Source organism: Ptiloglossa arizonensis, chromosome 1 (assembly GCF_051014685.1).
Source record: "Ptiloglossa arizonensis isolate GNS036 chromosome 1, iyPtiAriz1_principal, whole genome shotgun sequence".
Classification (NCBI taxonomy): Eukaryota; Metazoa; Arthropoda; class Insecta; order Hymenoptera; family Colletidae; genus Ptiloglossa; species Ptiloglossa arizonensis.
In genome coordinates, this window is record NC_135048.1 from 19,588,397 (window position 1) to 19,613,826 (window position 25,430).

The 25,430-nt window shown below is 26.2% G+C and overlaps 7 protein-coding genes across 13 annotated transcripts; 3 read left to right on the plus strand and 4 right to left on the minus strand.

Moving 5' to 3' along the window:
- Positions 1-1,612: 1,612 nt before the first annotated feature.
- On the minus strand, positions 1,613-2,402 carry LOC143147239 (protein Nazo). The gene is given in 2 exon segments (XM_076312328.1): positions 1,613-2,006; positions 2,125-2,402. Coding segments are annotated over 2 exon segments (432 nt in total). The 5' UTR covers positions 2,294-2,402; the 3' UTR covers positions 1,613-1,743.
- Positions 2,403-3,270: 868 nt separating this feature from the next.
- On the minus strand, positions 3,271-8,454 carry Gaa1 (glycosylphosphatidylinositol anchor attachment 1). Of its 2 annotated transcripts, XM_076309761.1 has the most exons (12): positions 8,229-8,454; positions 7,572-7,867; positions 6,682-6,899; positions 6,287-6,443; positions 5,924-6,132; positions 5,397-5,514; positions 5,297-5,318; positions 4,973-5,160; positions 4,589-4,716; positions 4,058-4,254; positions 3,791-3,958; positions 3,271-3,597 (listed from the first exon to the last, which is right to left on the minus strand). In XM_076309761.1, the coding sequence occupies exons 2-12, from the start codon at positions 7,837-7,839 to the stop codon at positions 3,321-3,323; spliced, it is 1,950 nt and encodes a 649-aa protein (XP_076165876.1). In that variant the 5' UTR covers positions 7,840-7,867; positions 8,229-8,454; the 3' UTR covers positions 3,271-3,320. The 2 variants fall into 2 exon arrangements, with proteins under 2 accessions (XP_076165876.1, XP_076165866.1); XM_076309751.1 differs by having other exon boundaries at positions 5,297-5,514; positions 8,229-8,452.
- Positions 8,245-12,775, plus strand: LOC143145904 (DNA helicase MCM8-like). Of its 2 annotated transcripts, XM_076309730.1 has the most exons (14): positions 8,245-8,851; positions 9,139-9,282; positions 9,358-9,599; positions 9,675-9,807; positions 9,873-10,123; positions 10,207-10,311; positions 10,765-10,908; positions 10,998-11,217; positions 11,287-11,450; positions 11,515-11,727; positions 11,830-11,954; positions 12,038-12,260; positions 12,339-12,476; positions 12,549-12,775. In XM_076309730.1, the coding sequence occupies exons 1-14, from the start codon at positions 8,776-8,778 to the stop codon at positions 12,744-12,746; spliced, it is 2,376 nt and encodes a 791-aa protein (XP_076165845.1). In that variant the 5' UTR covers positions 8,245-8,775; the 3' UTR covers positions 12,747-12,775. The 2 variants fall into 2 exon arrangements, with proteins under 2 accessions (XP_076165845.1, XP_076165854.1); XM_076309739.1 differs by lacking the exon at positions 10,765-10,908.
- On the plus strand, positions 12,775-15,657 carry LOC143145932 (uncharacterized). Its single transcript, XM_076309783.1, has 3 exons — positions 12,775-14,149; positions 14,207-14,291; positions 14,527-15,657. The coding sequence occupies exons 1-3, from the start codon at positions 14,061-14,063 to the stop codon at positions 15,400-15,402; spliced, it is 1,050 nt and encodes a 349-aa protein (XP_076165898.1). The 5' UTR covers positions 12,775-14,060; the 3' UTR covers positions 15,403-15,657.
- LOC143145923 (uncharacterized) lies at positions 13,843-18,974 on the minus strand. The gene is made up of 3 exons (XM_076309774.1): positions 18,811-18,974; positions 17,271-17,499; positions 13,843-16,097 (listed from the first exon to the last, which is right to left on the minus strand). Exons 1-3 carry the CDS (start codon positions 18,882-18,884, stop codon positions 15,897-15,899), a joined length of 504 nt encoding a protein of 167 aa, XP_076165889.1. The 5' UTR covers positions 18,885-18,974; the 3' UTR covers positions 13,843-15,896.
- A 964-nt stretch (positions 18,975-19,938) lies between these two features.
- Mrpl37 (mitochondrial ribosomal protein L37) lies at positions 19,939-23,048 on the plus strand. 4 transcript variants are annotated; one of them, XM_076312381.1, is made up of 7 exons: positions 19,939-20,366; positions 20,614-20,799; positions 21,093-21,299; positions 21,406-21,525; positions 21,608-21,714; positions 22,212-22,394; positions 22,466-23,048. In XM_076312381.1, exons 2-7 carry the CDS (start codon positions 20,624-20,626, stop codon positions 22,885-22,887), a joined length of 1,215 nt encoding a protein of 404 aa, XP_076168496.1. In that variant the 5' UTR covers positions 19,939-20,366; positions 20,614-20,623; the 3' UTR covers positions 22,888-23,048. The 4 variants fall into 4 exon arrangements, with proteins under 4 accessions (XP_076168496.1, XP_076168487.1, XP_076168505.1 ...); XM_076312372.1 differs by having other exon boundaries at positions 19,939-20,156; XM_076312390.1 differs by having other exon boundaries at positions 19,940-20,026.
- On the minus strand, positions 22,158-25,291 carry LOC143147286 (cyclin-dependent kinase 20). 2 transcript variants are annotated; one of them, XM_076312413.1, is made up of 7 exons: positions 25,202-25,291; positions 24,823-24,953; positions 24,455-24,704; positions 24,133-24,321; positions 23,644-23,880; positions 23,225-23,452; positions 22,171-23,160 (listed from the first exon to the last, which is right to left on the minus strand). In XM_076312413.1, the coding sequence occupies exons 3-7, from the start codon at positions 24,638-24,640 to the stop codon at positions 23,005-23,007; spliced, it is 996 nt and encodes a 331-aa protein (XP_076168528.1). In that variant the 5' UTR covers positions 24,641-24,704; positions 24,823-24,953; positions 25,202-25,291; the 3' UTR covers positions 22,171-23,004. The 2 variants fall into 2 exon arrangements, with proteins under 2 accessions (XP_076168523.1, XP_076168528.1); XM_076312408.1 differs by lacking the exon at positions 25,202-25,291 and having other exon boundaries at positions 22,158-23,160; positions 23,551-23,880; positions 24,823-25,162.
- Positions 25,292-25,430: the final 139 nt, after the last annotated feature.

Below are 25,430 nucleotides of genomic sequence, written 5' to 3' on the forward strand. Positions count from 1 at the left end.
AAAGATCTATTGTAGAATTTATACTGGAAACAGTGATTCGTGCCGCGAAAGGGGAAAGTTACCAATATCGGCTGGCCTTGCTCCATTACGACACATAGCTCATCTTGCACAGGAAAACGATTGGCAGTTGCATAAAATCATTATACCGCTGTAGCGTTATGGAGTAATTATAACTTTACAAAATATCTAATGTATAAGCGGTATGACATGAATCATTGTGAAACAATAGTGTTCCAAGAATAGATCATAATGTTTAAACATGCGCTTCTGCGCGCAGAAATCTCACTTGATTTTCGGACTTCCCCAAGATGTCAATAGAACATTTACAAGATTTTTTCCATGAAGAAAAAAGGTCATATATATTTACATATACGTGTAAAAATTGTATTATATTATAATAAAAAAAGTAATTTACATTAGGAGTCTCAACACCGATTTTGATCAAATTGAAATGTGATGTAAAATTCAATACTCTGAACAACGTTTTCCTCTAAATATAACCACTGCTCGATCTTAGTTTCCGAGATATTTGTAAAAGATTATTATTATAAGTATATTGAATTTTGTCCGTGTGTACGGTGCGGCAACCGACGATCTATGCATAACAGCTGAGTGCTAATAAGTAATCATTACCCTCCTGACAGGGGGTCCTTTTAAAAAAATTTGACCTAGTTTTACTCTGATTTGTCTTTCTTACACGTTCATACATAATCATATTTTCAAAAAAAGTTTTACATACGTTAGGGAAATGTAATTGAAAGGGAATTCGATCATTTACTCGTGTTTACCTGTTATACATACATCCGTTGATGCTCACTGGCAGCCGTGTTATATTTATACAAACAATAGATAAGCAGCGGTCCTATATTGATACAGACGCTACGTGAAGACGTACAGTATAGGCAGAATTCAATGGAGTAGATACTATCAACAAAACTTGTTCAGAATGTTGAGTTTTACAACATATTTCAATTTCATCGAAATCACTGTTGAGGCTTCTAACGTAAATATGTAATTACCATCATATAATCTTTTTTTTCAATATATTAAATATTACCTTATACGTTTCTGTAATTAGGTATCCCAATGTTTGAACTGCAATTCCCACAGAGTATTTCACATCTTCATTAAATGTTGTTTAATTTTACTTAAGATCATGTTTTATTAAAAGTATTATATTTATGTATTTATCTTAAGTAGTTTATAAAGTTATTTGGCTTATTATTCCCTAACTCTTTCAAAAACCAGTTTTTATTCAGTTTGTATAATTTTTAAGTGTATTATTCACCAAAATTATATCCAGTCCTGCTATGGCATAACAAAAAATATAGTTTTTACTATTATATTTAAACATACATATTTCATCATATTTAACTGTATTCAAGTCTATGAGCAATTAATAGAACAATTTTTGATAAGCTGATGTAGTATCTTCAGCATAAAATATTGGTTATAATTTATACAATACCTAATATTCGTAGTTATATTGATGTGACTTTACTTGTATATCTTTCATATACTTGTATGACTTTATTTGTATTCTTTTATAGAAGTTACACCAAAGTTACACAAAAAAAAAAATGTAAAATATAAGAATAACACAAGTTTTTAATCTTTTTTTATTTACAATTTTTTCATTTTTAATTAAATAGAACAAAAAAAATATATTTCTATTGTAATACAGCAGTCTTTATATAAATGTATTTATACTTAAATCCTTATAATAACATGTTAAAAACTATATTATGCTTTAACCTTTAAATTTCGTGTAGAAGATAAAAACGTTATTATTGTCTCTACTATTACTTGAAGTATAAATTCTTTATCAAATGTTGTACAACATATATCACTAACTTTTTTTGAATGTTTGGAATTAAAAAGATTACGAATTTTTAATACCAGCTGATCTTTTTCTTGCTCTGTGGTTTGATATAAAAGGATATATGGAACAGAACCACAATTTCCACTTGCTGCATAATATACTGTAAGACTGCTAACAACACCCCCTATGAATAATATATTTTCTATTTATTAAAAACAATTTTAAAAACGAGTAAATTAACATAAATTTACATAAATATGTAAATTGATAGTTATCATGTCATCACATAAAATGATAGTTACCAATTGTAAGTCCTATAGGTCCACCAAGAATTCCACAAATTATTGTACTTAGACCAATTAGACTTCCGTAGTTTATTGAATTATCGACACAAATTTACATTTTTTTAACAACTTCAAGTTTTACAATGTCTTCCAACAGTAACATATCGTCCAGGTTTGAGCAAGCCATAGTATTTAAATTCTAAAAATTCTACGAAAAGTTGCTATTAATATTTTTAATTTATAGTACTTTCTAAGACAGTTGGCCGATGACAATTGCTAGATTCCAACTTTCTTATACGTACGTTGAATAGCGAATGACAGGTTGTCTAACCTTAGACAAGAAAGTTTGTAATTTCTCTTGGATCCCTTAACGTCTGGAACTTTTTTTTTGTATAAAATTGATATGAGCGTTAAAAGGTGTTGTGTGACTGTTTATAAAGTAGGATTCTTTTTTTAAAGTTAATTTTGTTAGTTAATTAACGCGTTCCGTACCGGACCGATTTTTGATTATTTTCCGTTCAACCTGCATAAACGTATGTATATACTTTATGCTGAACTTTGTCTTTAAGCCATGTATAAAGTTCACCATAATATTCCTTTCTAACTGTAATTTAATATGTAACGTTAAAAATTAAATTTATTGCTTTGTTGTCTAATGCACTTTAAACTCTACACTCTTTCTTTACCAATTATACTTTTATAACTATTATAAATATTGTAAGCTGTATAATATTTAGCCCAAAGCAAAACTATTAATCATAATAGTGTGGTAACTAGTAGTTTATTTTTTGTCAGAATCGATCGTGTAATATTAAGTGTGTACTTTTTCAGTAGGCATGAATATGTAATTATTTTTAATCCTTAATTATTTGTATATAATTTTGTTAAAAATGTTAACAAGTGTTGAGATAGTGACGGATCAATTATGTGCTGGTTACACTATTTGCAATAAATTGTACATATATATATGGACATAAGTATTCGGTTAATACAATAATTATTTGATTATAATTATGCTGGTTGTAGCCATATACTGCATGTAATATAGTAGTTCGTAATATAAAAAAGCTTAAATATTATAACTGAACTTTTGTTATATTTTTACGAAACACAGTAATAAAAAGTTATATAACATAAACAATAATAAAAAACATTTGTAAATAATTCACTGAAATGGTTATTATTATTATTATAACAAAAATAATTTACATGTATTAAAACAGTTTTACATTATCAAAACATATAATATTCCAAAACAAAAGCCAAATAGGAAGTATCATACAAGTTGCTACATTGTAAAACCAATTTGCATATATCATTGAATCCATAATACTGAAAATATATGCTTGTTTTGTGGCATGGTACCCTTTAAACAAGATTGAGAGCAAAGGATCTGTAGAAAAATTGATGTATGTATAACACATTATGACAAAACTTGAGGTCACAAATGGATGTAAAAGAATCCAGAGAAAGGAAATTACACTGCGAAATCTGTAACATAATTGTGTGTTAAATTTTTTAAATGTTAGGAAATAAAGCTGTAATTATTTAAATCTGTAAAAATTGTCTTAAAAATATAACTGATAATTAAAAATATTGAATATAATTTGTATAGGTTGAAAGAAAAAATAATCTATTAGATGTAAAAAAAACTTAAAGAATTAGTTTCTCAAGATATACTTACATGCTAGTAGTATTTTGTTTTGGTGTTATCGGCAAAATAGCAGGAATGTAAACTACAGCAGTAACAAGGGCTAAGGAAAAATTATGCATTGCTATACACATTAATATAGTAGCCAGTTCCACTGATGTAATTACACAAATTAAAGCTGCATTTTTATATTTCATTTGCCTAGAAACAATTAAAATTGATTTTCAAAAGCATTATTTATTACAGTATACAAATTTCACGATTTCACTACATTAATAATACAATAAAGATCAACAGTACCTTTTAGAATAAAGTGGCCACATTACTGTCGCAATAGTTATTGCCACAAAGCCAAAATATACAGAGTCTTCTGTACGAAGATTCCAAAGTTTACTACCAAAATAAGTTAATATATGAGGAGATGATGCAATTACAACTCCACAAATATGCGTTTTCAATATCTCCGAAGTTATAATTCCAATATCAAATCCATCTTTCTACAAAATATATTACATTAAAGCCCACTCTTTGTTCTTTGTTCGTAATGAGAAAAACTTTTTACTTGTATGACAGTAATTATTATTTTATTAAGTCTTTCTTAAATTTCTCATTTCTGTTTAGAAGATTAAAGCAGTGGAAATTAAAATAAATCATAAATATAGAAACAAATTGTAAGTTAAATTGTGGTATTCATTGCACTGTGTTTAAAGAAACATATTAATTTATAAATTTAACTTATGAATTATACATTTTGTATAAACATTGTATGTGCTTTTTAATCAATAATTAATTAGTTATCTATATGATATAAATATAATGAAAATAACAAACCTTGGATTGCTTTATAGTAGTAGTTTTTTTATTTTCTATAGAAGTAGATACTTGAAGCCTCTGCCACATGGAAAATGCTTTAATAAATACTACAGCAATAATTAGAACTAGGGACCTTATATAGAGTCCTGAAATAATTATAATTACTAGGTATGTGCAATTAAAATATTTATATGAAAAAATGATTAAAAAACATTCTCTTTGAATTAATTACTTTTCATTCAAATATAATTTTAATATGAAACATAAAATAAATAATTATTATTGAGATATTATTGAATAAATTTACCTTGTAAATGAAAATAAATTAACTTATATATTTAATAAATTTATATACAATTCTTTTAATACGGAAACAATATAAATAAATACGTCTTTACTCACCAATAGAAATATAAGTATCAGTTGATGGAAGTAAATAAAAAAAGTAAGACTGATGAAAGCGTTCTAGTAAATTGTTTAGCGATCGTATTATACTTTCCACTACACGACCTACTTGATCAAAATTTTCATCAGAATTTTGTTGTTCAAGTTTTTCAAATCCTTCCAAAGTGATTGCTTCAATTCCAAACCTTTAATAACATTTTATTAAATTTCTGAGGAATTATACACATGTTATTTTATTATTATCGAATAAGAATTTTTAGATATCTTTTTCGCCATTTTTCTGAATATTTAATACCTTTTTTAATATATGTCTATTCATACCTATGAAAGAGACCATGATTTCCTGTTGGAATTCCAGTAGCCTGAGTGGTAATCATCATGAGAAGTGTATTAAAATGGTACCACCAATTTTTTAATTTACCTTTGTATTTAACATCAAAACGTCGTTGAAACGATTGTCTAATTCCTCCTTTAGCAATCATATTTTGTGCTAAATTAAAAAGATCTAAGTTGGGTAGTTGTCCATTTAATCCTTCTACCTAGACAATAATTAAAATATGTTTAATAAAATAATGCTTATTTTACTACGATATTCATAAATTTTTAATATTTTTAAACCTTAAATGTTCTCAATATCTGCAACTATAATTAAACAATTTTAGAAAAATTTTTATTTCATTTACTCTAATCCAAATTCTATTAAATGCTAAACAACTACAAATTTACAAATATCCACCTCATTTCTTTATACGAAAATTTTATACATAATGAATTAAAATTTAAGAACAAATTTAATTATATTTAAATTCGATTGCAAATGTATGCTTTAATGTTTGAATAACAAGATATAATTTTTTAAATGTTCATTGTATTTAATAAAACTTGCCAACAAAATATTTTTACTTTTTTAATCCATTAAACTATAATAAAAATAAAGCAAAAATATACCTTAACATCAATAAATGAAACCTTCATTGAATGTAATTCTAAATTAATAGCAGCTTGAATTGAGCCAGCACGACCTGAAAGATCTCCAGATATAAGTACACCTTCATTACCACTTGTAACTCCATGATATGCATCTAACCATGCTTGAATTCCTAATTGTTCGTGTTCTGTTATTAAGAATATAATATCTTTTGCCCAATACTTTTGCCCTGACAAAACAAAAAACACACGAGTCCTTTTAAATTGTTGTATTAATAAAATACGTATACATTTTTCATTCACAATTTGTATTCTACGATTTTGTATTATGTAAGTATTACAATATTTTTAAATTTTTATATATGGAATTAGTAAAATACTTACTTTTACAGAATTTGGCAAATGCAAAAAGAAGCGCAACAGAAGGAGCAGTGTCCAAATAAATACTGTTAAATGGTCTGAAGGGGACACTAACTATAATTGCTTCTGTACTAGATGCTCTTGGAGCTCTTATGATTCCATATATATTTTGTCCTGTAAACTAAAAAATATCGTTTTAGTTTTTATTCTATTAATCATATGTAATTCAATTTAAAAATTACTAGTCTTTTAATACATTTTTTAATTTAAGTAAAATTTTATTCAATAATTTGAATATTTTTCTTTAAAAATTAAATTTCATTCTGTTTTCATTATTAAACTATATAAATATAAAATGGTATAAAATATTTTAATAACTTTCTAATAACAATCAAAAATATTTTTTATTTTTTATTTACCTGTTGTTCTTGAAAGGGATATATCAATGAGAAATTATGTATGAAAACATCCAATTGAAGCTGGTTTAATTTTGCAGCCAACCATGCATATGGCATTGTATCAGGATATCGTTTCATTTCATAAATTAATTCTAGGTAATATTGTTTTGATATTTGTTCCAAGTTACTTTCTTTTGTAACCAATCCTGGTAACAAAGCATTTTCAGAGAAGTAAGTATCTGAAATTAACAAAACTAATGTATGAATATTATTTGGATCTACTTACTTTATTAGATCTTTACAAAGATCTTAAATTATAAAATTTAATTTATACAAGATATTTAATTTTTGTTAACTTATACAAATATTATAACAGTTATTAATAATTTCAAAAATTGTTTCATACAAACAGGAAATTCATTATAATTTCATACAACACAAAAACAATGATCTGAGATCAGTCAAGGGGTACTAGTTATCACAATGTTAAAAATGTAAAATATTTATATATTTATAGTAGTGAAATTGAATGCTTTTTTATGTAGATATCTTTCAAAATAGAAAAAAACTTTTATAATCAAATTTTTTACGTTTTTAAGTTTTTGATGAACTGTATAATGGTGAACTGTTTCATATGCTGCGTTTATAATACAATAATATTATGATGCTAAATTACAGATTCTATTTAAGAAACATAAAGATATTGTACTACGATACATATAATTAGAAATAGTACAATATTTGATATCATTTTATTTTAATAATTATGTATACCATGTAACAGACGAATGAAATACCAGGACTAATTGATTAATTTTCATTTAACACAGAATGTAATTTGTTATTAATTGAAATATAAATAATATAACCTAACTTTATCATTTTAAATAATAGATTGGTTTAACACCTACTGTCATTAAATGTCGGTAAAGCAAGAAGTAATATCCAAATAATTCCACTGACATAAAGAAGAAAACAGAGTGGTCGTTCCCATTTCAATATTAATTTTATTATTATTCCAGATCCAGCTCTAGGATCTGTCAACAAACCCATTTCAAACTCTATGATGCTGTAATAGTTATATATATATATATATATATATATGTTAGCAGAATGTAAACTTGTTATATAGGTTTGGTTAGTTTTCGCTGCAATCCTTAGTATAATGTACACATTCATTAGTGAGTAATATTACCGTCGAAATATCCTAAAACAAAATAAGTAAATATTTATATTTTTTCTTCTAGATTAATAAATAATAATAATTAATTACTACATTGGTTCCCTTCATTTTCCTAAACATTCAGCTTCTAAAAATGCATACATTAAAGTGTTATTCAAAGTTATAAATAAATTTTAAGTTTTAGTAAACTGAATTATGAAAATACTAAAAATATATTGTATTTACTAATTCTTTTATTAATAATATTTATAATTGAAATCTATTATTTATAGAAGAATCGATTTTCATTTAGCCTCATTTGTAGTTCAAGTTTGGTTAAAAATTAAACGCACGAAAATCGTGTTCTTTTTATGATATATAGTACCGCCTCTCTTGAGCCACCTACTTTTAGAAAAGGGAAACTCAGAATGCATCTTTTCAATAGTTCTAGATAAATTTTTCAATTATTCTTGAATAAGCACAAGATCTTTTATTGAATTAAGTTCTGTAACGTCAAATTATGAATGTGCACTGTTTTATATAAATCTCATTATAAGTAAATACTGTCAGGGCGCGGCGTTGAAGTGACGTACGTCCTCGTGTCTATTAAGCCTTAAATGCAATTACACAAACCAAGATTTTTCATATATTTACACCTGCGAAGACGAAAAGAATCGAATATCTACACATATGACGATACGATACTGGAATTGGATTTTGGCCCAGTCACGTGGTTTTATTTACTCGAATCGTTCGTTCAGCTTAACCTGACTGAATAAAATATAAAGGACTTGGTCTAACCTTCCACAATTTTATACTTTACTTTAAACGAACTTTGGAAAATAGAATTATATATGCAGTTTTGATCATTAATTCTGTTTTAGTGACAATTAAGGAAATATATTCTAAATCAAAAATATTCTCTGCATTTTCAATAATAAGTATTTATAACTATGAGTGATAAGAGACCGAAAGATTTTTATAAAAAAAAGTGGTACTTAAATAAAAAGAAATCAACGAAATCTTGTAGTAAGAAATTTTATTTTATCATTTTTAGCATAATCAAAGGATTACATGATAATGCTGCATAATTTTATATTTTAGTTAATAAAAATTGACTTCTTTCTATTTTTCAAACATTAGTATAATGACTTTTCTAAATTATTCAAATTGACATTTTAACGTAATTATCTTTATTGATTATCGTTTTAATTGCAATATTCAAAATTAAAGAAAATTTTATTTATGTAGATTAAATATAGTGAAATAAATTATACTACTTTTTAAATTTCATATATAAAACTGATATTTTATAGGAACCAAAAATAAAATTGGTCAAAACCATGAAAAAACATATCAATCTTTAGATTCCATGGAGACAAATGTATTAAATATATATAACACTTATGTGAATTTCAATATTCCTTATTATGGATGGAAATTATTTTTTTATGATGAAGGTATAACAAAAATTTCATTTTATATTTAATATTTTAAGTTTATCATTTAGTAACATTCTTTTTTTTATTCTTTAGAATATGAAAGTAATTCTGACACTGTTAAAAAAATTCAAGCAATAGAAGGCTTTATCAATAGGCATCATCGCTTGTTATCTGTACTTACATTAGAAAATTTAGAAAATGGAACAGTTTTTATAATTGACATATGTGAAATATTTAGCGATGCCAGTTTTTTGAATGAATGGTTAGATTTCAAGAAAAATATACATGAGAATCCAATACATACGTTAAACTGTTTTAAGCTTGCTATACATCAGGTAGTTTTTATCAATAATAATCTTTGTAGGTATTTTAGATGTTTATATAATCAATATGAAATTTAATACTTTCAGAAAATAGTACATACCATAAATAAAAGAAGTTTATGTTCTATGAATGTTCTAAGTACATTATCTACTATTAGATTAAAAATATTAAATTATCAACCAATTGTATGTTTACAAGATTTAAAAGCAAATTCTTATGGTATGTGTATAATTTCTTCAATATTCCAAAACTTCTTTAATCAAATATCAGAATTTTTATAATAGGGAAATTAGTATCTATTAGAGGCTGTGTGATAAGAGTAGGATGTGTAAAACATCTTGCAGACTGGCTTGTATTTATTTGTCGTAAATGTAACTTACAAACAATAACAAAACAACCACAAGGAATTTATACAATTCCAAAAAAATGTAATGTATGTGGTATATCTAAGTTTCATGTGGTATTAAATTCAGCACAAGTAAAAAGTATTAGTTTTCAAATAATTAAGATACAAGAACTTCCGAGTGATGAACAGGTGTTTATGTATGAGTTTCTTAAATTTCTTCAAATTTTGTAGAATAATATTAAAATTAATACCATCTATTTTTTATGCTATAGAATAATAAAGGTAGTATGCCAAGAGTGCTTGACATTGAATTAATGGATGATTTAGTTAATACTTGTATGCCTGGGGATGATATTACTTTAACAGGAATTATAAAGGTAAGTCAAACATATAGGGAATTGTAAAAGTATTTCAATACTTATAGTTAAAACTATAGATTATACACTCTATCTAGAATATACATTATGTACACGAATGTTCAAAAAATATTAAATTTTATATATTTATGGTAGGACAATATTATTGTAACTTTTCTACATTTGACTATATTTTTTAGTCTTTATACATATTGCATATTTACAACAAATGTTTCAAAAATATAGTATTACATTTTTTTTTAATTTTTGTCATCTTTACAGACATGTACATGTATTGTTATTTTTTATATACATGAATTTGGTAGAAATGTGTCAACACACACACGCGCGCGCGCGCGCGCACACACACACACACACACACACACACACGATTTTCCGTTTTAATTGTAAATATTCAAATACTTACATTTATTCCTGTATTTGAAATTGATTTTGTATATAATACTTACATAGGGGACTAATAACACTAAAGTACGTAATAAAATTTTATTTTCTTTGTACATGGAAGCTATTACTGTAATTAATAATAAACAGAGATTTCAAAGTAAAAACATTGTGGATAATGAAATGTCAATAAAGGATTATTTACTAATAAAGGTATAAAAAGTATTGACATTTTCTACTGCAGTATAAAGAATTTTGTTATTATTACTGAATATTTATATTTCTCAACAACTTTATAATAGGATGTGTATAATATGCCAAACATTTTTCCACTACTGGTACATTCAATTTGTCCAAGTATATATGGTCATGAAATGATTAAAGCTGGACTGATATTAAGTTTATTTGGTGGAAATGCAGAACATTTAGAATTACGAGATAATATACATACATTAATAGTTGGTGATCCTGGTCTTGGAAAATCACAAATGTTACAAGCATGTGCAAGAATTGCAGCAAAAGGTATAATGTTTTATCAAAATTTTATTTCTTTATCTCTAGACGTATTTTTAAACTAGATAATATTTAAAGGTGTATATGTGTGTGGAAATTCAAGCACATCCTCTGGATTGACAATAACACTTACAAAAGAAAATAAAACTAATAACTTTGCTTTAGAACCAGGTGCATTAGTTTTAGCAGATAGAGGCTGCTGTTGTATTGATGAATTTGATAAAATGTCTAAACAACATTCGGTAAAATTATTACTTAATTTAAATATAAAATTATTATACAAAAATAAATTTACTTTGATCATAGGCTTTGTTAGAATCTATGGAACAACAAAGTGTAAGTGTTGCTAAATCTGGAATAATTTGTTCTCTTCCCACAAGAACTTCAATTCTTGCAGCTGCTAATCCAATAAGTGGTCGATTTAATAAAAGTAAAACAGTAATGCAAAATTTGAAGATGAGTTCACCTCTCTTATCACGTTTTGATTTAATATTTTTATTATTAGATGAGCCAAACAAGGTACATATTTTTTTATGTATTATTTCAACAATCACATAAATAAATATTCTTGAAAATATTGTATTAGCATCACAGTAATAGTACACATTTTATATGTAATAGCACATAGATAATTTGTTATGTAAACATGTTATGTCAATTCATACTGGTTTAAATACAATTAATAAAATACAAACAAATGCATCTCAACTTACGGATACATCAAATGTAGTGTTATCTTCCTTAAGGTAATTAAAAAGTAATAATTTTATTAAAATAATAACCATATAGTATTTATTTACTTTCTTCTGATACATGATCCATTTTGCAGGGACAGACTTACATTTTCTGTAATTGAAAATATTAATATTATTCCACAATCAGTTCTTCGAAAATACATTTCATATGCACAACAATATGTCAAACCAAAGTTAACTAAAAAAGCAGCTGCAGTATTACAAAATTATTATTTAGAACTTCGTAGTAGGAATGATAAATTTGGTGGTTTATCTATTTATAATAGACAATTAGAAGCTATGATAAGATTAACTGAGGTATAGTCTTTTTAATACTTTCATACATTTCAAATTTGAATTCTGTTTTAAAAAGGTCAAATTAATATTATGGCACAGGCTAGAGCAAAATTGGAGTTACGTACACAAGCAACTGAAGCAGATGCTTCAGATGTAATAGAAATTTTACGATATACAGTTGATAATAATGTTATTAGTGATCAATTACAAAGTAATAAGAAAGTAACTAATAGAAAAGTAAGCTAAATAATTCCATATGTATATATAATTATGGATGACAAAATATTAATATACAACTTTCTTTTAAAGGTCAAAGAATTTATACAATTATTAAAAAAAGAAACATTTTCTGATAACAAAAAAATATTCTCTACAAAAAGATTACATGAAGTTGCAATGGATGGAAAAATTATGGTAAATGACTTTTCTCAATTAATTTCAAAATTAAATGAAAATGGTATTTTATTAAAAATTGGAACAAATACTTTCAAATTTATTTCTGACTAACAATGTTTTTATTTATACAATTGCATAAGTATGAATTGTATGTTTATTGTAGAATAAACTGATATAAACCTATTAAAATAATTAAGTTTAGAATATTATAATACATGATACTTTAATTTTTTGTACATACAAAATACAATTTATTTAAATTACATATTTCATGGATTATTTTGTGTTGATATTGTATTTTATATTACTATTTGGTACAAATGCATTATCATAATTAGTATAAGATTATTTTATATTTTTTTAAATATTACATAAATGTAAATTTCAATTTAAATTGTTATCTATTTACGTTTACACTTCAAAACAATCTGCATTGCATGGTAAACGCCAGTGTAAGTATAAACAACATTTCGGTCCTGGAATATGAAAACAACCAGGTTTGCAAGGTCGTTTAGGAATATACACTTTTGATGATGGAACAGGTGAAGGAGGGATAGTGACCTTGTAGAATCTGTTTAACGAAAACATTTTATAATATATATTAATTCATTACTAAGAAATATGTATTACGTAAGTTCATTACTATTATTGTTTTTTTAAATTAATATTCAAACAAGTAATTTAGTTCTAACTTGTGCCGAGCGGACATAGTGGTATAAATTTATTCTAGTATGAACACAATTCTAGAAAAATGTTGTCCATTTAATGGGACGTGTTGTAGTTCTGCTTAGGCATCTTGCTGTACATGCAGGTGGACAATATGGAACACATTTCGGCGGGCAAGGTCCGCACGGCACTGGCGGTGTACATATTGTAATTTTACATGGTGGTGGACAAGTCATGCAAGGTGATGGACAACATGAATAAGGTACACACGATGGAAAGGATGGTAAACAGCAAAGAGTTGTAGGTGATGAACAACAAGGCATTTGGGGACAGTATAAGGGGCTTCCTCCACAAGACATTATAGAGTTTTTTGATAGAGTTCTGTATTAATATATTTTATTATTAATATATTTTATTTTATTGTAAATATATACACTTAAAATTTTGGCAGTTATTTACAAAATAATGATGAACAGTTGAAATTTAAATAAAGTTATTCACTTATTATATATTAAATATATATTTTATACATACTCACACACCTGCGCGTGCGTACAAACACACACAAATCAATTTAAACCATATCATTTTTTTCTAATCAATCATTTTAGTTTTATATTTTAATGCTAAATTAATTGGGTGAAAAGTATACAAAAAATCCAGTATGAATGTATAAAAAAATGTAAAAACAATTTTTATAAAAATCAAATAGAATTAAAATTTTTGTATATAATTATTTAAATTCAATTATTTACAAAAATGCCGTGTGACGGAAATAATCCGAATTGTGAAAAAAGACGAGAATTATTAGCTCAACTAAAATGCTTAATTAGCTCTATGGATAAAAAGTAAGAATATATTTATATTAAATCAATGTAAAGGAATTTATACATTTTTTGTCATAGAAAACCATGTGAATGGGATGAACCATTTTGTCCACCTCCTGTAGTTTGTCCTACTTCACCACGTTGTAATGATTTACCCTGTTGTGTAAGTTTAAATCAGTTATGATAGATTACAAATAAAATTTTGTTTATAAATATAAAATATACCTAAATACATTTATACTAAATTGTTGAATAAAAAAAGCAATGATGTCTAAAAATCTAATTATTTAAAAATTAAAATATTTTTAAAAAGTATTTATAATAAACGTATAATTGTGTTATTTTAAACTCATTTATAGTCACATTCATAATTTGGAATTTTCTGTTTTAAATTTCAGAGTCCAATCAAACATTGTAAAAGTTTTGATTTTCGAGGAAGTATTACATATAGATGTGAATGTATTAAAAGAAATGGTTTACAAGATAGATGCATGATGTGGGACTGTATGGGTAGACCAGAATGTTTGACAAAACTGTATCCTGTTTGTAATCCAGGCCAATATGCATTATTGAAGCTTACTGATTTAGGAGATGTAGAAGTTGCTTTGAGAAAATTTTTCTGTGCTGATCAAGCAAGAGAATCTGCTTTAGCAGCATACTGTAGATTAACTTGTAGTAATACTAAAAAATCACCATGTCCTCCAGTTACGTGTTGTTCAAGTGACTCTTCAAATGGATGTATACCCTGCTGTATACCAACATCATCAGTACCACCTAGTATTTCCTATAATCTCTGTGTACCTTGTCCACCACCATGTCTACCACCATGTCCACCACCATGTCCACCACCATGTCCACCACCATGTCCACCACCATGTCCACCATCGTGTCCACCACCATGTCCACTGCTGTGTCCACCACTGTGTCCACCATCGTCTCCATCGCCTCCATCGCAGTGTTCACCATCGCGTGCATCGCCTTGTTCTCCATCATATCCACCATATATACCATGTTGTATACCGCCATGTCCATCACCTAGTCCACAGTGTCCACCACCGTGTCCACCACTGTGTCCACCACCGTGTCCACCACCGTGTCCACCACTGTGTCCACCACCGTGTCCACCACCGTGTCCACCACCATGTCCACCACTGTGTCCACCACCGTGTCCACCACCATGTCCACCACCATGTGTACCTTCTTGTTCACCTTGTCCACTATTTTCTGTTTTGTGCAGTCCACCTCCTTGTGCTCTTTCTTATTCACCTTGTTAATTTTGTGTTCTTTGTTTGTCATCCATCTTTTTTTTTGTCAAATGTTATGTGTTTTTAATCTTTCAACATATTTGCATTTATTGAAATTGCCAAATTTCGATTAATAATCTTAATTATAAAAATGGGAATAAAACTACATTTTTTGGCATATTGTTTAAAATTTTACATATACTTTATATTATTTGCAACCATTTACAAAATTATTATTTATATAAGAATGAATTCATGTAACTGGTGTATTTTGCTTGATTTAACAAAAAATATATTTTTCAAAGAAAAAGTGTATTACTTATTACCACATTTCATAAACATATAATTATATAAAAATTATGTACAGATACTATTATCTCTCTACATTTATATTATTATACACCAAAACTTCCCTGCATAAAGTAATTTTATTTTAATTTTATGTAACAAAATATGTACAAAAGTGTACTTAGATATTGTATGTAACATAATGTTTTATATTAATATATAATGTTATTTGGATTTTATTCTGCCTGATATTGTTTTGGATACCGACATCGTAAATATTTTCCTGGTGGACAAATAGGCCATGGTTTAAAGAGACATTTAGGTTGTCCTTGACATTGACTTAATGGGCAGGAATCCTGAAGACCATCTCTGTGCACACAGTAGCATCTTGAGAATAAAACCCCACTTCTCATTTCAGGAAATTTTAAATCAGGTGACTAAAATCATAATGAATGTTTTACATGTATACAAAAATAAACATGTAAACATTATTATTTTTAACATACAAAATATTTCATGCTGGATATAAGAAATATTTGTGTATCTATAATATACAAAGAATAAAACATTTAAAACAACTATTTAAATAACTTACATGTAATAACAATTTTTGTATTTTTAAATGAAAATGTAGGTACATATGTACATTATCTAAGAGTCTGCAGAATTGCCTAAACCTGAACTTCAGGACGGGTTGAAAACAGTTGGTCAGGATCGGGTGGGATTTTGATGTTTTTCTATTGTTCAGGTCCCGAAAGATTAGGAATCCTGAGATTACACTTTAACAAGTGTAAGCGAGCAATAACTTCAAATTGGTTCGGCAAAGATCGAATATGATCGGTTAAAAATTTAACTTCTAGTTATGTAAGTAGGTACCTACATACATATTAAGAGGAGAGAGAATAGAAATTTCATCATAAGTTTATGATAATATTTAAAAATGTTAATACAAAATAATTCGCGTACTTTTAGTCTTTTGTATAAAGTTATATAAGATATTTGAATTTAAAACAAGTATCTTTATTTTTAAGTGAAAATAAGAGTACAATTGAAAAAGAATCATTAATTAATTTAAAAAATAGTTATTAGCAGTTAACAAATTAACTCACACAAATATCTGTGAGGCACAAAGTATACGAAATTAAAATCAATTTTAATAAATTAGAGCATCAAGATATGTTACTTAATTAAAAGTTAGTATCACAATATCATATTATTCAGTACCATACTAACTATGAGTTAAACATGCAAAATGATAATCTTGAAGAATATCCTGACCTTATTATTGAAACCACAGGCAACCAAAAAGTTTAATAAACATTCTTGAAAAACTATTGATGGTTATGAATTGTTCTTAATAAAACCATTACCATCAATTCAGTAAAAAGCATAAACATTGTATTAAATGATATTCGCTGGATTTTGTGTATGCGTGTATGTCCACGTGCTTGTGTGTGACTTTCCATACCAAAGGGCTTTCTACATGTAGTACAGATATAAATTACAAAAGAAAGAGAAATACTGTTCTTATTTATACAATTACTGAAGTTATTTAAATGACTTATTTGAAATGTTTTATTCTGTTTGTATTTTAATTTGGTTAAAATTACCAAATTATGGCAATTGTCCTTTTCTTTAAATCTTGTATTAGTTAGTGAAATACCTTCTCTTGAATCTTGGATTTCTTCTGGACATACATTTGTTCTACGTGTAGTACTTAATTTTTTCTTTGATGCTACAATATCTTTGTCTTCAATTGGAATCATCATAAACATTGGTGGAATTGTTTTCTTTTGTTTCAATTCCTGTGTTTGTTTTAACATATCCATCTGATAGTAACTATTATATATATAATAATTAAAAATGTATTATTAACAACTAGAAATGTAAAAAACTTGTAACATACATTAATGTTACAGAAGAAATGTATAAATTAATTATAAAATATATGTGCTATTTTAAATTTTAATAACATTAAATGTACACACAGATAGTGGAAGGTCACTGTAAATGATATTTAGAAGTTTAATACTTTAAGTGTTATTTCAAACTAACATTTGCAATGCATCTTTTGAATAGATTTTTTCATACATTAAAACCTTTCCAAGTTATTGTCCAGTAATTTCCTGAATTGAATTTGTGATTCTAATCTTTAGTTCATTTAAATTATGTTATAAAAGTAACCCAGATTGGGCACCTTACTCCCTAACCAATTGGTCTGTCTTTACTAATCTATTAAATTATTTGGAAAGTTTGTTTCAAATTTTGTTATATGAATTCAAAATGCAATACTTTATTCAATGTATAATTTTAACAAATCATATATTTACTATTTTTTTCTACAACTTTAGCCCATATTTCAAGTAGTTGCACAATATTTTTGCTCTAAAAAGAAAGACTCAAATTTTTTTTCATAAAGAACATTTTAATGAAAAAAGAACAGATGATAATTGAATTGGGTAAAGTCGAAGGAATAGGGTGAATAAGGGACAATGTCCTTATTGTAGCAATGGAAGACAACTCCATGCCAGTTTCAAATCTTCTGTACCACTTTCAATGTACAATACCATTGTCTGGTAGAAATCATCTCTTTTAATATCCATGAAACTGATAATCCATACTGGAAGCGATAAAGGATTACATGACTAGAAACGAATTTGGTGAAATGTAAAACAAACTTTTCGAACAACTTAATATTTGTACAGAATGATATCATTTAAAATCAATGTGACTAAAAATTGCTAAAAAGTAGTAGTATCTAAATGATTTGAATATTACAGAAATATTTAAAAAATGACCCTATATTGAATAACTTTTCTAGAGTGCAACCAAATATAATTTTTGAGTCTTGTGTAAAACACTCTAATTTGGATAATATTAATATTATACTTCAATATTATACAAATTCAATTTAAGAAATTACTAAACTGTAACTGTGGATTCTGGAATGTGAGCTATTTTCAAGAAATGGGAATATTAGTTTGCAATATGAATACATAAATGATAACAGTTACATTAAAGGTTAAAGAATAAAATTATGCTTTTTACTAAAATTTTGTTTATAAAAAAGATTTGTTTCACAAAAAATCGAACTAATTTACATAAAACTAAATATAACCAAATAACTATGTACTAAATTATTCAACTAACCATTCTAATGCTGTTGCTGCTGCTTTTAATCCGCAAATTATATCAGCTGGGTTAGTTATTTGATTTGTAGACATTTTGATTTATTAATATTTTTATGGATTTTATAATTACTTATTTGTTTTTTGTACTTGTTAATTTATCATTATATAAAAATTTGTTAAATTAAATTAAAATTTATGAAAACATTGTAAGAGAAATTTTTGATTTGGAATACTTTGTTTTATTTTGATTGTAAAGTTTTTGTTTTCTTTGATTAATTTTTCAATTAGGTAAAATATGATCCAACTTTATATACAGGCGTAATCATAAAAAATAAAAAGTTTCAGTAATTATCTTTCTTTTGCAAATTTGAAAGAATGTTTAAAACATTCAATGTAATTTAAGGTGACTTAATAAATTCTTTGTAAACATTTTTAATAAACAATTATTATAAAATTTATTTTTCGTTTCTAATGGGCCGATCTGTCTATTTAGATTATTACAATAAACTGATTTATAAAATAATAATGATTAGGTGAGTTTATAATAAGATATTTATATGTAAAATGTTCTTTTAGCTAATGTTATTGAAAAATTATTATAATAATTTCAAAAATATTGTCAAACATATTGTATGTTATAAACACGATGTTTCTTTGGTAAATTACAAATATGCAATATTTGAAAAATTAAATTAAATCATCCCATAATCCTTTGGGGTTAGATATAAAAATATTCTTGTTTTAACAAGTGGAATCTAAATAATTCAGCCATCATAATATTTTAATAACCTTATAATAATAAAAAAGTTTGGACAAGTACATTGGATTTTCGTAATCAAAGTTATATATGATACAATATCGTATATAACTTTATGTGTCGCTCCTGTATGTGATGGATCCTATTTGGAAACGACACTGCGAAAAGAAAATGAAAGATAAAAGAGAAAAGAGCATAACAATTCCTAAGATACTTTTATAAGAACCTTTGATAGGTTTAATGAAAAATTAACATCCGCGGAGATGTTAATAGAGGAGAAGTCGCCAACTCCGGCTATCCTTTCTCTCTCATGATCAGGCAAGTCAGATTTTACCACCTAATTTCTGACTGGCAGGAGTGGGAGAAGGTAGCACAGTGGGGATCATTTCATTCCTTCACGCATCGCACTGAAGCAACGAAGCGGCGTAGCTTGTGCTGTACCGTATATCCGAAATGAATCAATCGAAGTTCATTGTTTGTAATACAGTTAAATTACTAAATGCATGAAAAACTCAATGAAGGACTAATTCAATTATTAACTCACGTTATTTTAGTACTTTATTTCTGTTTTTATGAATGAAATGTGATAATAATTGCTGCTTATTCAAGTATATACGAAACCCTATTATTTATAAACAGTATTTACAAATTGTGTCATTCATTAAAAAGAAAATTCATTTGAAAAAAAAAAGGTTATCTAACAACACTATATTAGTATCATTTACGATAAGCCACAAAAACTCAAAATTACTCAAAGTATTTTAATTAGTCTTTAGACATTGCTAGACATTGTGTGGTACTGTGTGTGTTTTGATATCGTAAGTAAAATTTCAGATTTTTGCCTTTTATTTAAAATATCAGTAATGATAGTAACATTTCAATATTTTATCATAAAGTACTAGTAGTACACTTTTTTTCTTTCAAAATGTAATAACATTACGTGTGTCAACATTAGTGTTAATAGTATACTTTGAGTTATAGGATTTATTTATTTTATTTATAAAATTTAGAAACAAAAATATATTGAAGTACTTCTTAAAATAAAGAATTGAAATTGTTTTATAGATATTCCACAATGAAGTTTACACAATTGATGTGTAAACAACACATAGGTAGAGCAATACGAACTCTTTGGCAAGTGCAACAAGAAAGACCTATAATAGCGACTAAAGCAGAACAAACTTTAACATCTTTAGGTTTTACAGTACAAGATGCCTTAGTAGTAATAAAACCACCAAAAAAATTTTTCAAGTAATTATTTCAATCTTAAATATTTCAATATTTTTAAATTAATAATTTTGTATGCAATATAATTTTTGAGTAATACTTTAATAGATATATATTATTTATAAGATTTTTAGAAGTATATTTTACTTCCTTTACTAAAAAATGATAAATAAATTTTTTTTTTTATCAACATTTTTGTATTTAAATTATGTATACATAATTTTGTATACAAAATTATTTATTATACAGAAACAATTGTATGTTTTTCAGTCAAAAACTAATTCAAATAGTTTAATATTTGTTTACGTTTAAATTAGAAATGAAACGTTTACTAAAGCTAATAATGTACACCCTAATTGGAAAAAAGAAAGCTGTTTAATGTATACAAATAATAATCTTTTACAAGAAGGTGTATTACAAGCATGTTTGTTGACAAAAACAATAAAGGTTGATGATGAAATTCCAGAAAAAGTAAAAATTTTGATGACTGATATTCCAGAACATGTAGATAACTTATTAAAAAGGTATATTAATACTTAATGACTATTTCATACAATACTATTGATAAACATGTACTTGAGGCAGCTTGTATATTGATTTACTTTTCAAATTATTTATTTATTATTTTAGAATTACTTATACATCAAGTATATATGATGCCCAACAAGTAAAATTACCGAAACTAAAAGACCCTAATAAACCTAGTTGGGTATTTCCTAGAGTGTATGGTATAACAAGCACAAGAAAAATGTAAATATTGATTTTGTAATTAAATTTATTTCATACATTTTTAAATTTATATCTCTATTTTTAAATCAGAAATTTATTATAGGTATAATTTGACGAGAAAATTTTTACAACTCTGTGAATCATTATGTGGACTATCTGTAGCACAAAACCGATCAGTCATCCGTAATGAGGTTTTATCCATATGCATAGGTATATCATTAAAAGAAAATGTGTAAAATTTTATTTAATATTCTGTAATATGTTTTATATCTGTATAATTTACAAAGTGGGTGATCTAATATTTGAATCTAAAATATATTTGTTTTTTTTTTATACTAAAGACAGATGATTGAAGAAATACATATTTGTTTTGAATAGAGACATTACAATAAAAACATACTTTCTGTAAGCACAGTTTCTTAAATTTTGGTCATCAACTTGTTTTTTTATATAATACATTATGCTTTTATTTTCACCATATTATGACTAATAAGAAAAGTAAATTCAATCATGTATGTTATATATTGTCCTAAAAATAATCAGGAATTTTATGGGAATATATATTGATTTTACTTTAATAAAAGTCTAATAAATATAGAAATATTGTAATGGTTAACATTGATATTTAAGGTTCTAATATTAGATAACTTATTATGTATATAATGGACAATATATGTTAATAAAAACAAAATTTTTTAAAATTGTAGAAAAAGAATTGGATCTTCTACAATTTTCATTTCAAATGGATTTCATAATGACATCTTTAATACCTTTAACATCAATAGCAGATGTAAATGCAAATAATGAAGTTGACATGCCTGATATTTTCCCATTACATCATACTATTGGTTTAACCAAATCAAATATTTACAAAATAGAGGATATTTATCGTAAGTTTGTTTATGAATTGACATAATACATTAAATACAGTTTCAAAACTTATATGTATTATATTTTGTAGCAATTGACATGAGATCTAAGTTGACAAATGTTCACACTATCTTTATAAATTATGATCAAGAAGAAGTTAAGAATTTAACAGAATTACCAGTTACAGAAAGTCAAATTCATGCACGTTCTTTAATAGAATCATTTACTGCAGCCACAGTTTATGCTCGACAAATGTTTGGAAAAAATGTGAAAAAATTAACGAAACCTATTGTTGTACAATGCATTCAATCAGATGGACAAAACTTTCATTTTTCTGTATATCAACTTAATACATTAGATATTGATGGTAGAGAAGGAATCAGAAATTTTTGGTGGTCAGCACCATCAATAAAATTATATGAAAAAGCTCAATATAAAAATGGAAAACCATACCTTGAAGGTTATAATAATGAGGTGTTTAAAAGATTTTTTGCATTTTATAAAAATAAGTAAATGTAAAAGATGTTATTAATAAATAATAATTACTACATAAAATTGTAAAATTTTTTTTAAGGAATATTATAACAATGGTATTTTTTTTATAATCATAAAAACATACATGTACATATGCTAAGTAATGGTTAATATATTTTCAAAAAGGGTGGTTACTTGAATATTTGTATTTATTTCTTTCTGCCTTATTTGATTGCAATGATTAGTTGATGGTTTTATTAAAGTATTCAATAAAGTATAAGGTTTGATATGAAAATATATATGACGCAATGCCTAAAATAGAAAATTTTTAATTGTACTATTTAATTTTCGTTGTTGTATTTATTGCATTACTCACTTCACTAGCTGTCAAGCGTTTTGATGAATTGTAAATAAGAATTTTACTAATAAGATCAACTGCCTCAGGTTCTGCATCATCAATGATGTTTTCCCATGCTATTCCTTTATGGTATGGAAATGTGATTTTATTAAAATCAGGCAATGTATTTAATTCAGGCCATGTTTCTGATGTAGGTGATCCTAAATATTTTAACACTATTGCCAGTTGCTCAATATCTGTTTCACCCTGTAAGAATAATATCTTTCAAGAAATTGTAACATTTACAGATAGACACAATTTAAATATTTAGAATAGTTTAGGTTAAATTATGGGCCACATATGACCTTCAGCATCAATTTATAAGAAAAGGTCTGTGTGACTATTTGTCTCAAACAGGGCTGATTTAGACAAAAGATAGATTTCATCTTGTATCTTACTGGAAATAATGGTGATTTGTTAAGTAATTCACCAAAAATACAACCAATAGACCACATATCAATTGCTGATGTATAATATCTTGCTCCATACAATAATTCAGGTGCCCTATACCATCTGGTGGCTATTTGATGGGAATATGGTCTTGATAAATCTTTCCACATTAATCTACCCAAACCAAAATCAGCAATCTTCAGAATACCTTTTTCACTTATTAATAAATTGGCAGGTTTTAAATCCTAAATAAAATGTAAAATAATTAAAAACTTCGTATATTAAATAAAAATGAAAAAATATCAATTAATTAAACAAAAATATAAAAATTTAACAAATGATCTTGGTAGTTTCTATTGAGATTCGATTTAACATTGCTAGTTGGAAAAGTCACTGTGTATAAAATTTTTTTTCTGACACTATATTGTAATTGAATCTAAATAGCATAACATTTTCAATTCATATAAAAGCAAATTAAAATACATAAATTTTCATACCCTATGTATTATATTTTTCTCATGTACATATGCAATACCCTGTAAGATCATCTTTGTATATGTTTTTATTTGAACTGGAGTTAATAATATTTCGTTGTCTTTTATTATTTCCCACAAACTTATTGGCATATATTCGAAAACCACTATAAAGTCTAAACCAACAGGAAAGGCATCTAGTAATTCTACAACCTGTGATGAAATAATTTCTTTGCATACAATTTAGGTTTGTATAATTCATGAATTTTAAATACTAAGTATATTTGTACAAAGTAAAGACACAGAGATTAAACAATAATATGAAACTTAAAACAAACATACATACATTACGATGCTTTAATTGTTGTAAAATTTTCATCTCACGCATAATAGATATAGATATACCATTTTCAATATTTTTTAAAAGCAATTTTTTCAATGCAACATTCTTTTCTGCTACTTTATCATGTGCTTTTAAGACTATACCCTGTGCTCCTTCACCAATTTTTTCAATGATTACATATCTATCCATATTTGTTGTTAAAACATTTCTTTCCAGTAGTGACGAATAAGATTTTATTCTTTGTACTTTTTAGCTAATAAAAAAAATGTTAATTAAGAACATGTAAAATATATTCTTCATATTTCACCAGAAAAATGAAACATACTAAATCATAGAATAAGGAAGACGGTAAAAGTGGAGTAGATACTTACATTTTTCAGAATTTACTAAAATATTGATTTGTATTAATTGTTGGATAGATCTGTTTTCCGGAGCATGCGCGTCGAAGACGAGATCGGTAAAAGGGTTGATAGCCTCCTGTCTAGTTGTTTATGAAAATAATCTAATAGTTTTTATAAAATTGAGTGTGATATAAATGGGGCGAGATATATACATATGTATGTATTTAAATACGTGATAATAGGATTTTGAAATATTGAGTAATGTATGTATATAAAATATGAACATAAAGGAAAAACTACCATGAGGAAAAATATTGAACTGAGTGTTTAAAAAAACTTCAGTTTTAAGTCATACAAAAATTTTATTAGGCAAAATTTGTAGAAAATAAATTTAGTATAATATAAATACATTTGATCTGACGGCCTACTGGAAACTGGGAAGAGCCAAAACTTTGACAACTATACCATTGAGTATGGACGTGATTGTTTTCACGACCAGTCAACTGCGCATGTGCAACAGACCACTATTTAAATAACGTTGATTTGTATGTAGATTTCATATGTCCCTTTCTAGGATTAGATGGCACAATCCTGGAAAATGTCTCGCATTCGTAAAATTTATTCTACTTGCATTTTTG

Bases quoted from the DNA above. Each gene is read 5' to 3' on its own strand.
- Gaa1 (XM_076309751.1), bottom strand. From the start codon at position 7,839: ATGAATGTGTACATTATACTAAGGATTGCAGCGAAAACTAACCAAACC. The intron at 4,717-4,972 runs GTGAGTAAAGAC...TAATTATTTCAG, and splicing joins TGATACTTATATTTCTATTG to GACTCTATATAAGGTCCCTA. The intron at 3,959-4,057 runs GTACTGTTGATC...AATTGTTTCTAG, and splicing joins TGGCCACTTTATTCTAAAAG to GCAAATGAAATATAAAAATG.
- LOC143145904 (XM_076309730.1), top strand. From the start codon at position 8,776: ATGAGTGATAAGAGACCGAAAGATTTTTATAAAAAAAAGTGGTACTTA. The intron at 11,728-11,829 runs GTACATATTTTT...TATATGTAATAG, and splicing joins TATTAGATGAGCCAAACAAG to CACATAGATAATTTGTTATG. The intron at 12,477-12,548 runs GTAAGCTAAATA...TTTCTTTTAAAG, and splicing joins AGAAAGTAACTAATAGAAAA to GTCAAAGAATTTATACAATT.
- LOC143145932 (XM_076309783.1), top strand. From the start codon at position 14,061: ATGCCGTGTGACGGAAATAATCCGAATTGTGAAAAAAGACGAGAATTA. The intron at 14,150-14,206 runs GTAAGAATATAT...TTTTTGTCATAG, and splicing joins ATTAGCTCTATGGATAAAAA to AAAACCATGTGAATGGGATG. The intron at 14,292-14,526 runs GTAAGTTTAAAT...TTTAAATTTCAG, and splicing joins GTAATGATTTACCCTGTTGT to AGTCCAATCAAACATTGTAA.
- LOC143145923 (XM_076309774.1), bottom strand. From the start codon at position 18,884: ATGTCTACAAATCAAATAACTAACCCAGCTGATATAATTTGCGGATTA. The intron at 17,500-18,810 runs GTTAGTTGAATA...TATATATAATAG, and splicing joins GCAGCAACAGCATTAGAATG to TTACTATCAGATGGATATGT. The intron at 16,098-17,270 runs GTAATTTTAACC...TTATGATTTTAG, and splicing joins AGGACAATTGCCATAATTTG to TCACCTGATTTAAAATTTCC.
- Mrpl37 (XM_076312372.1), top strand. From the start codon at position 20,125: ATGAAATGTGATAATAATTGCTGCTTATTCAA. The intron at 20,800-21,092 runs GTAATTATTTCA...CGTTTAAATTAG, and splicing joins CCACCAAAAAAATTTTTCAA to AAATGAAACGTTTACTAAAG. The intron at 22,395-22,465 runs GTAAGTTTGTTT...TATATTTTGTAG, and splicing joins CAAAATAGAGGATATTTATC to CAATTGACATGAGATCTAAG.
- LOC143147286 (XM_076312408.1), bottom strand. From the start codon at position 24,640: ATGGATAGATATGTAATCATTGAAAAAATTGGTGAAGGAGCACAGGGT. The intron at 24,322-24,454 runs GTATGTATGTTT...ATTTCATCACAG, and splicing joins AACAATTAAAGCATCGTAAT to GTTGTAGAATTACTAGATGC. The intron at 23,881-24,132 runs GTATGAAAATTT...CATTTTATTTAG, and splicing joins AGAAAAATATAATACATAGG to GATTTAAAACCTGCCAATTT.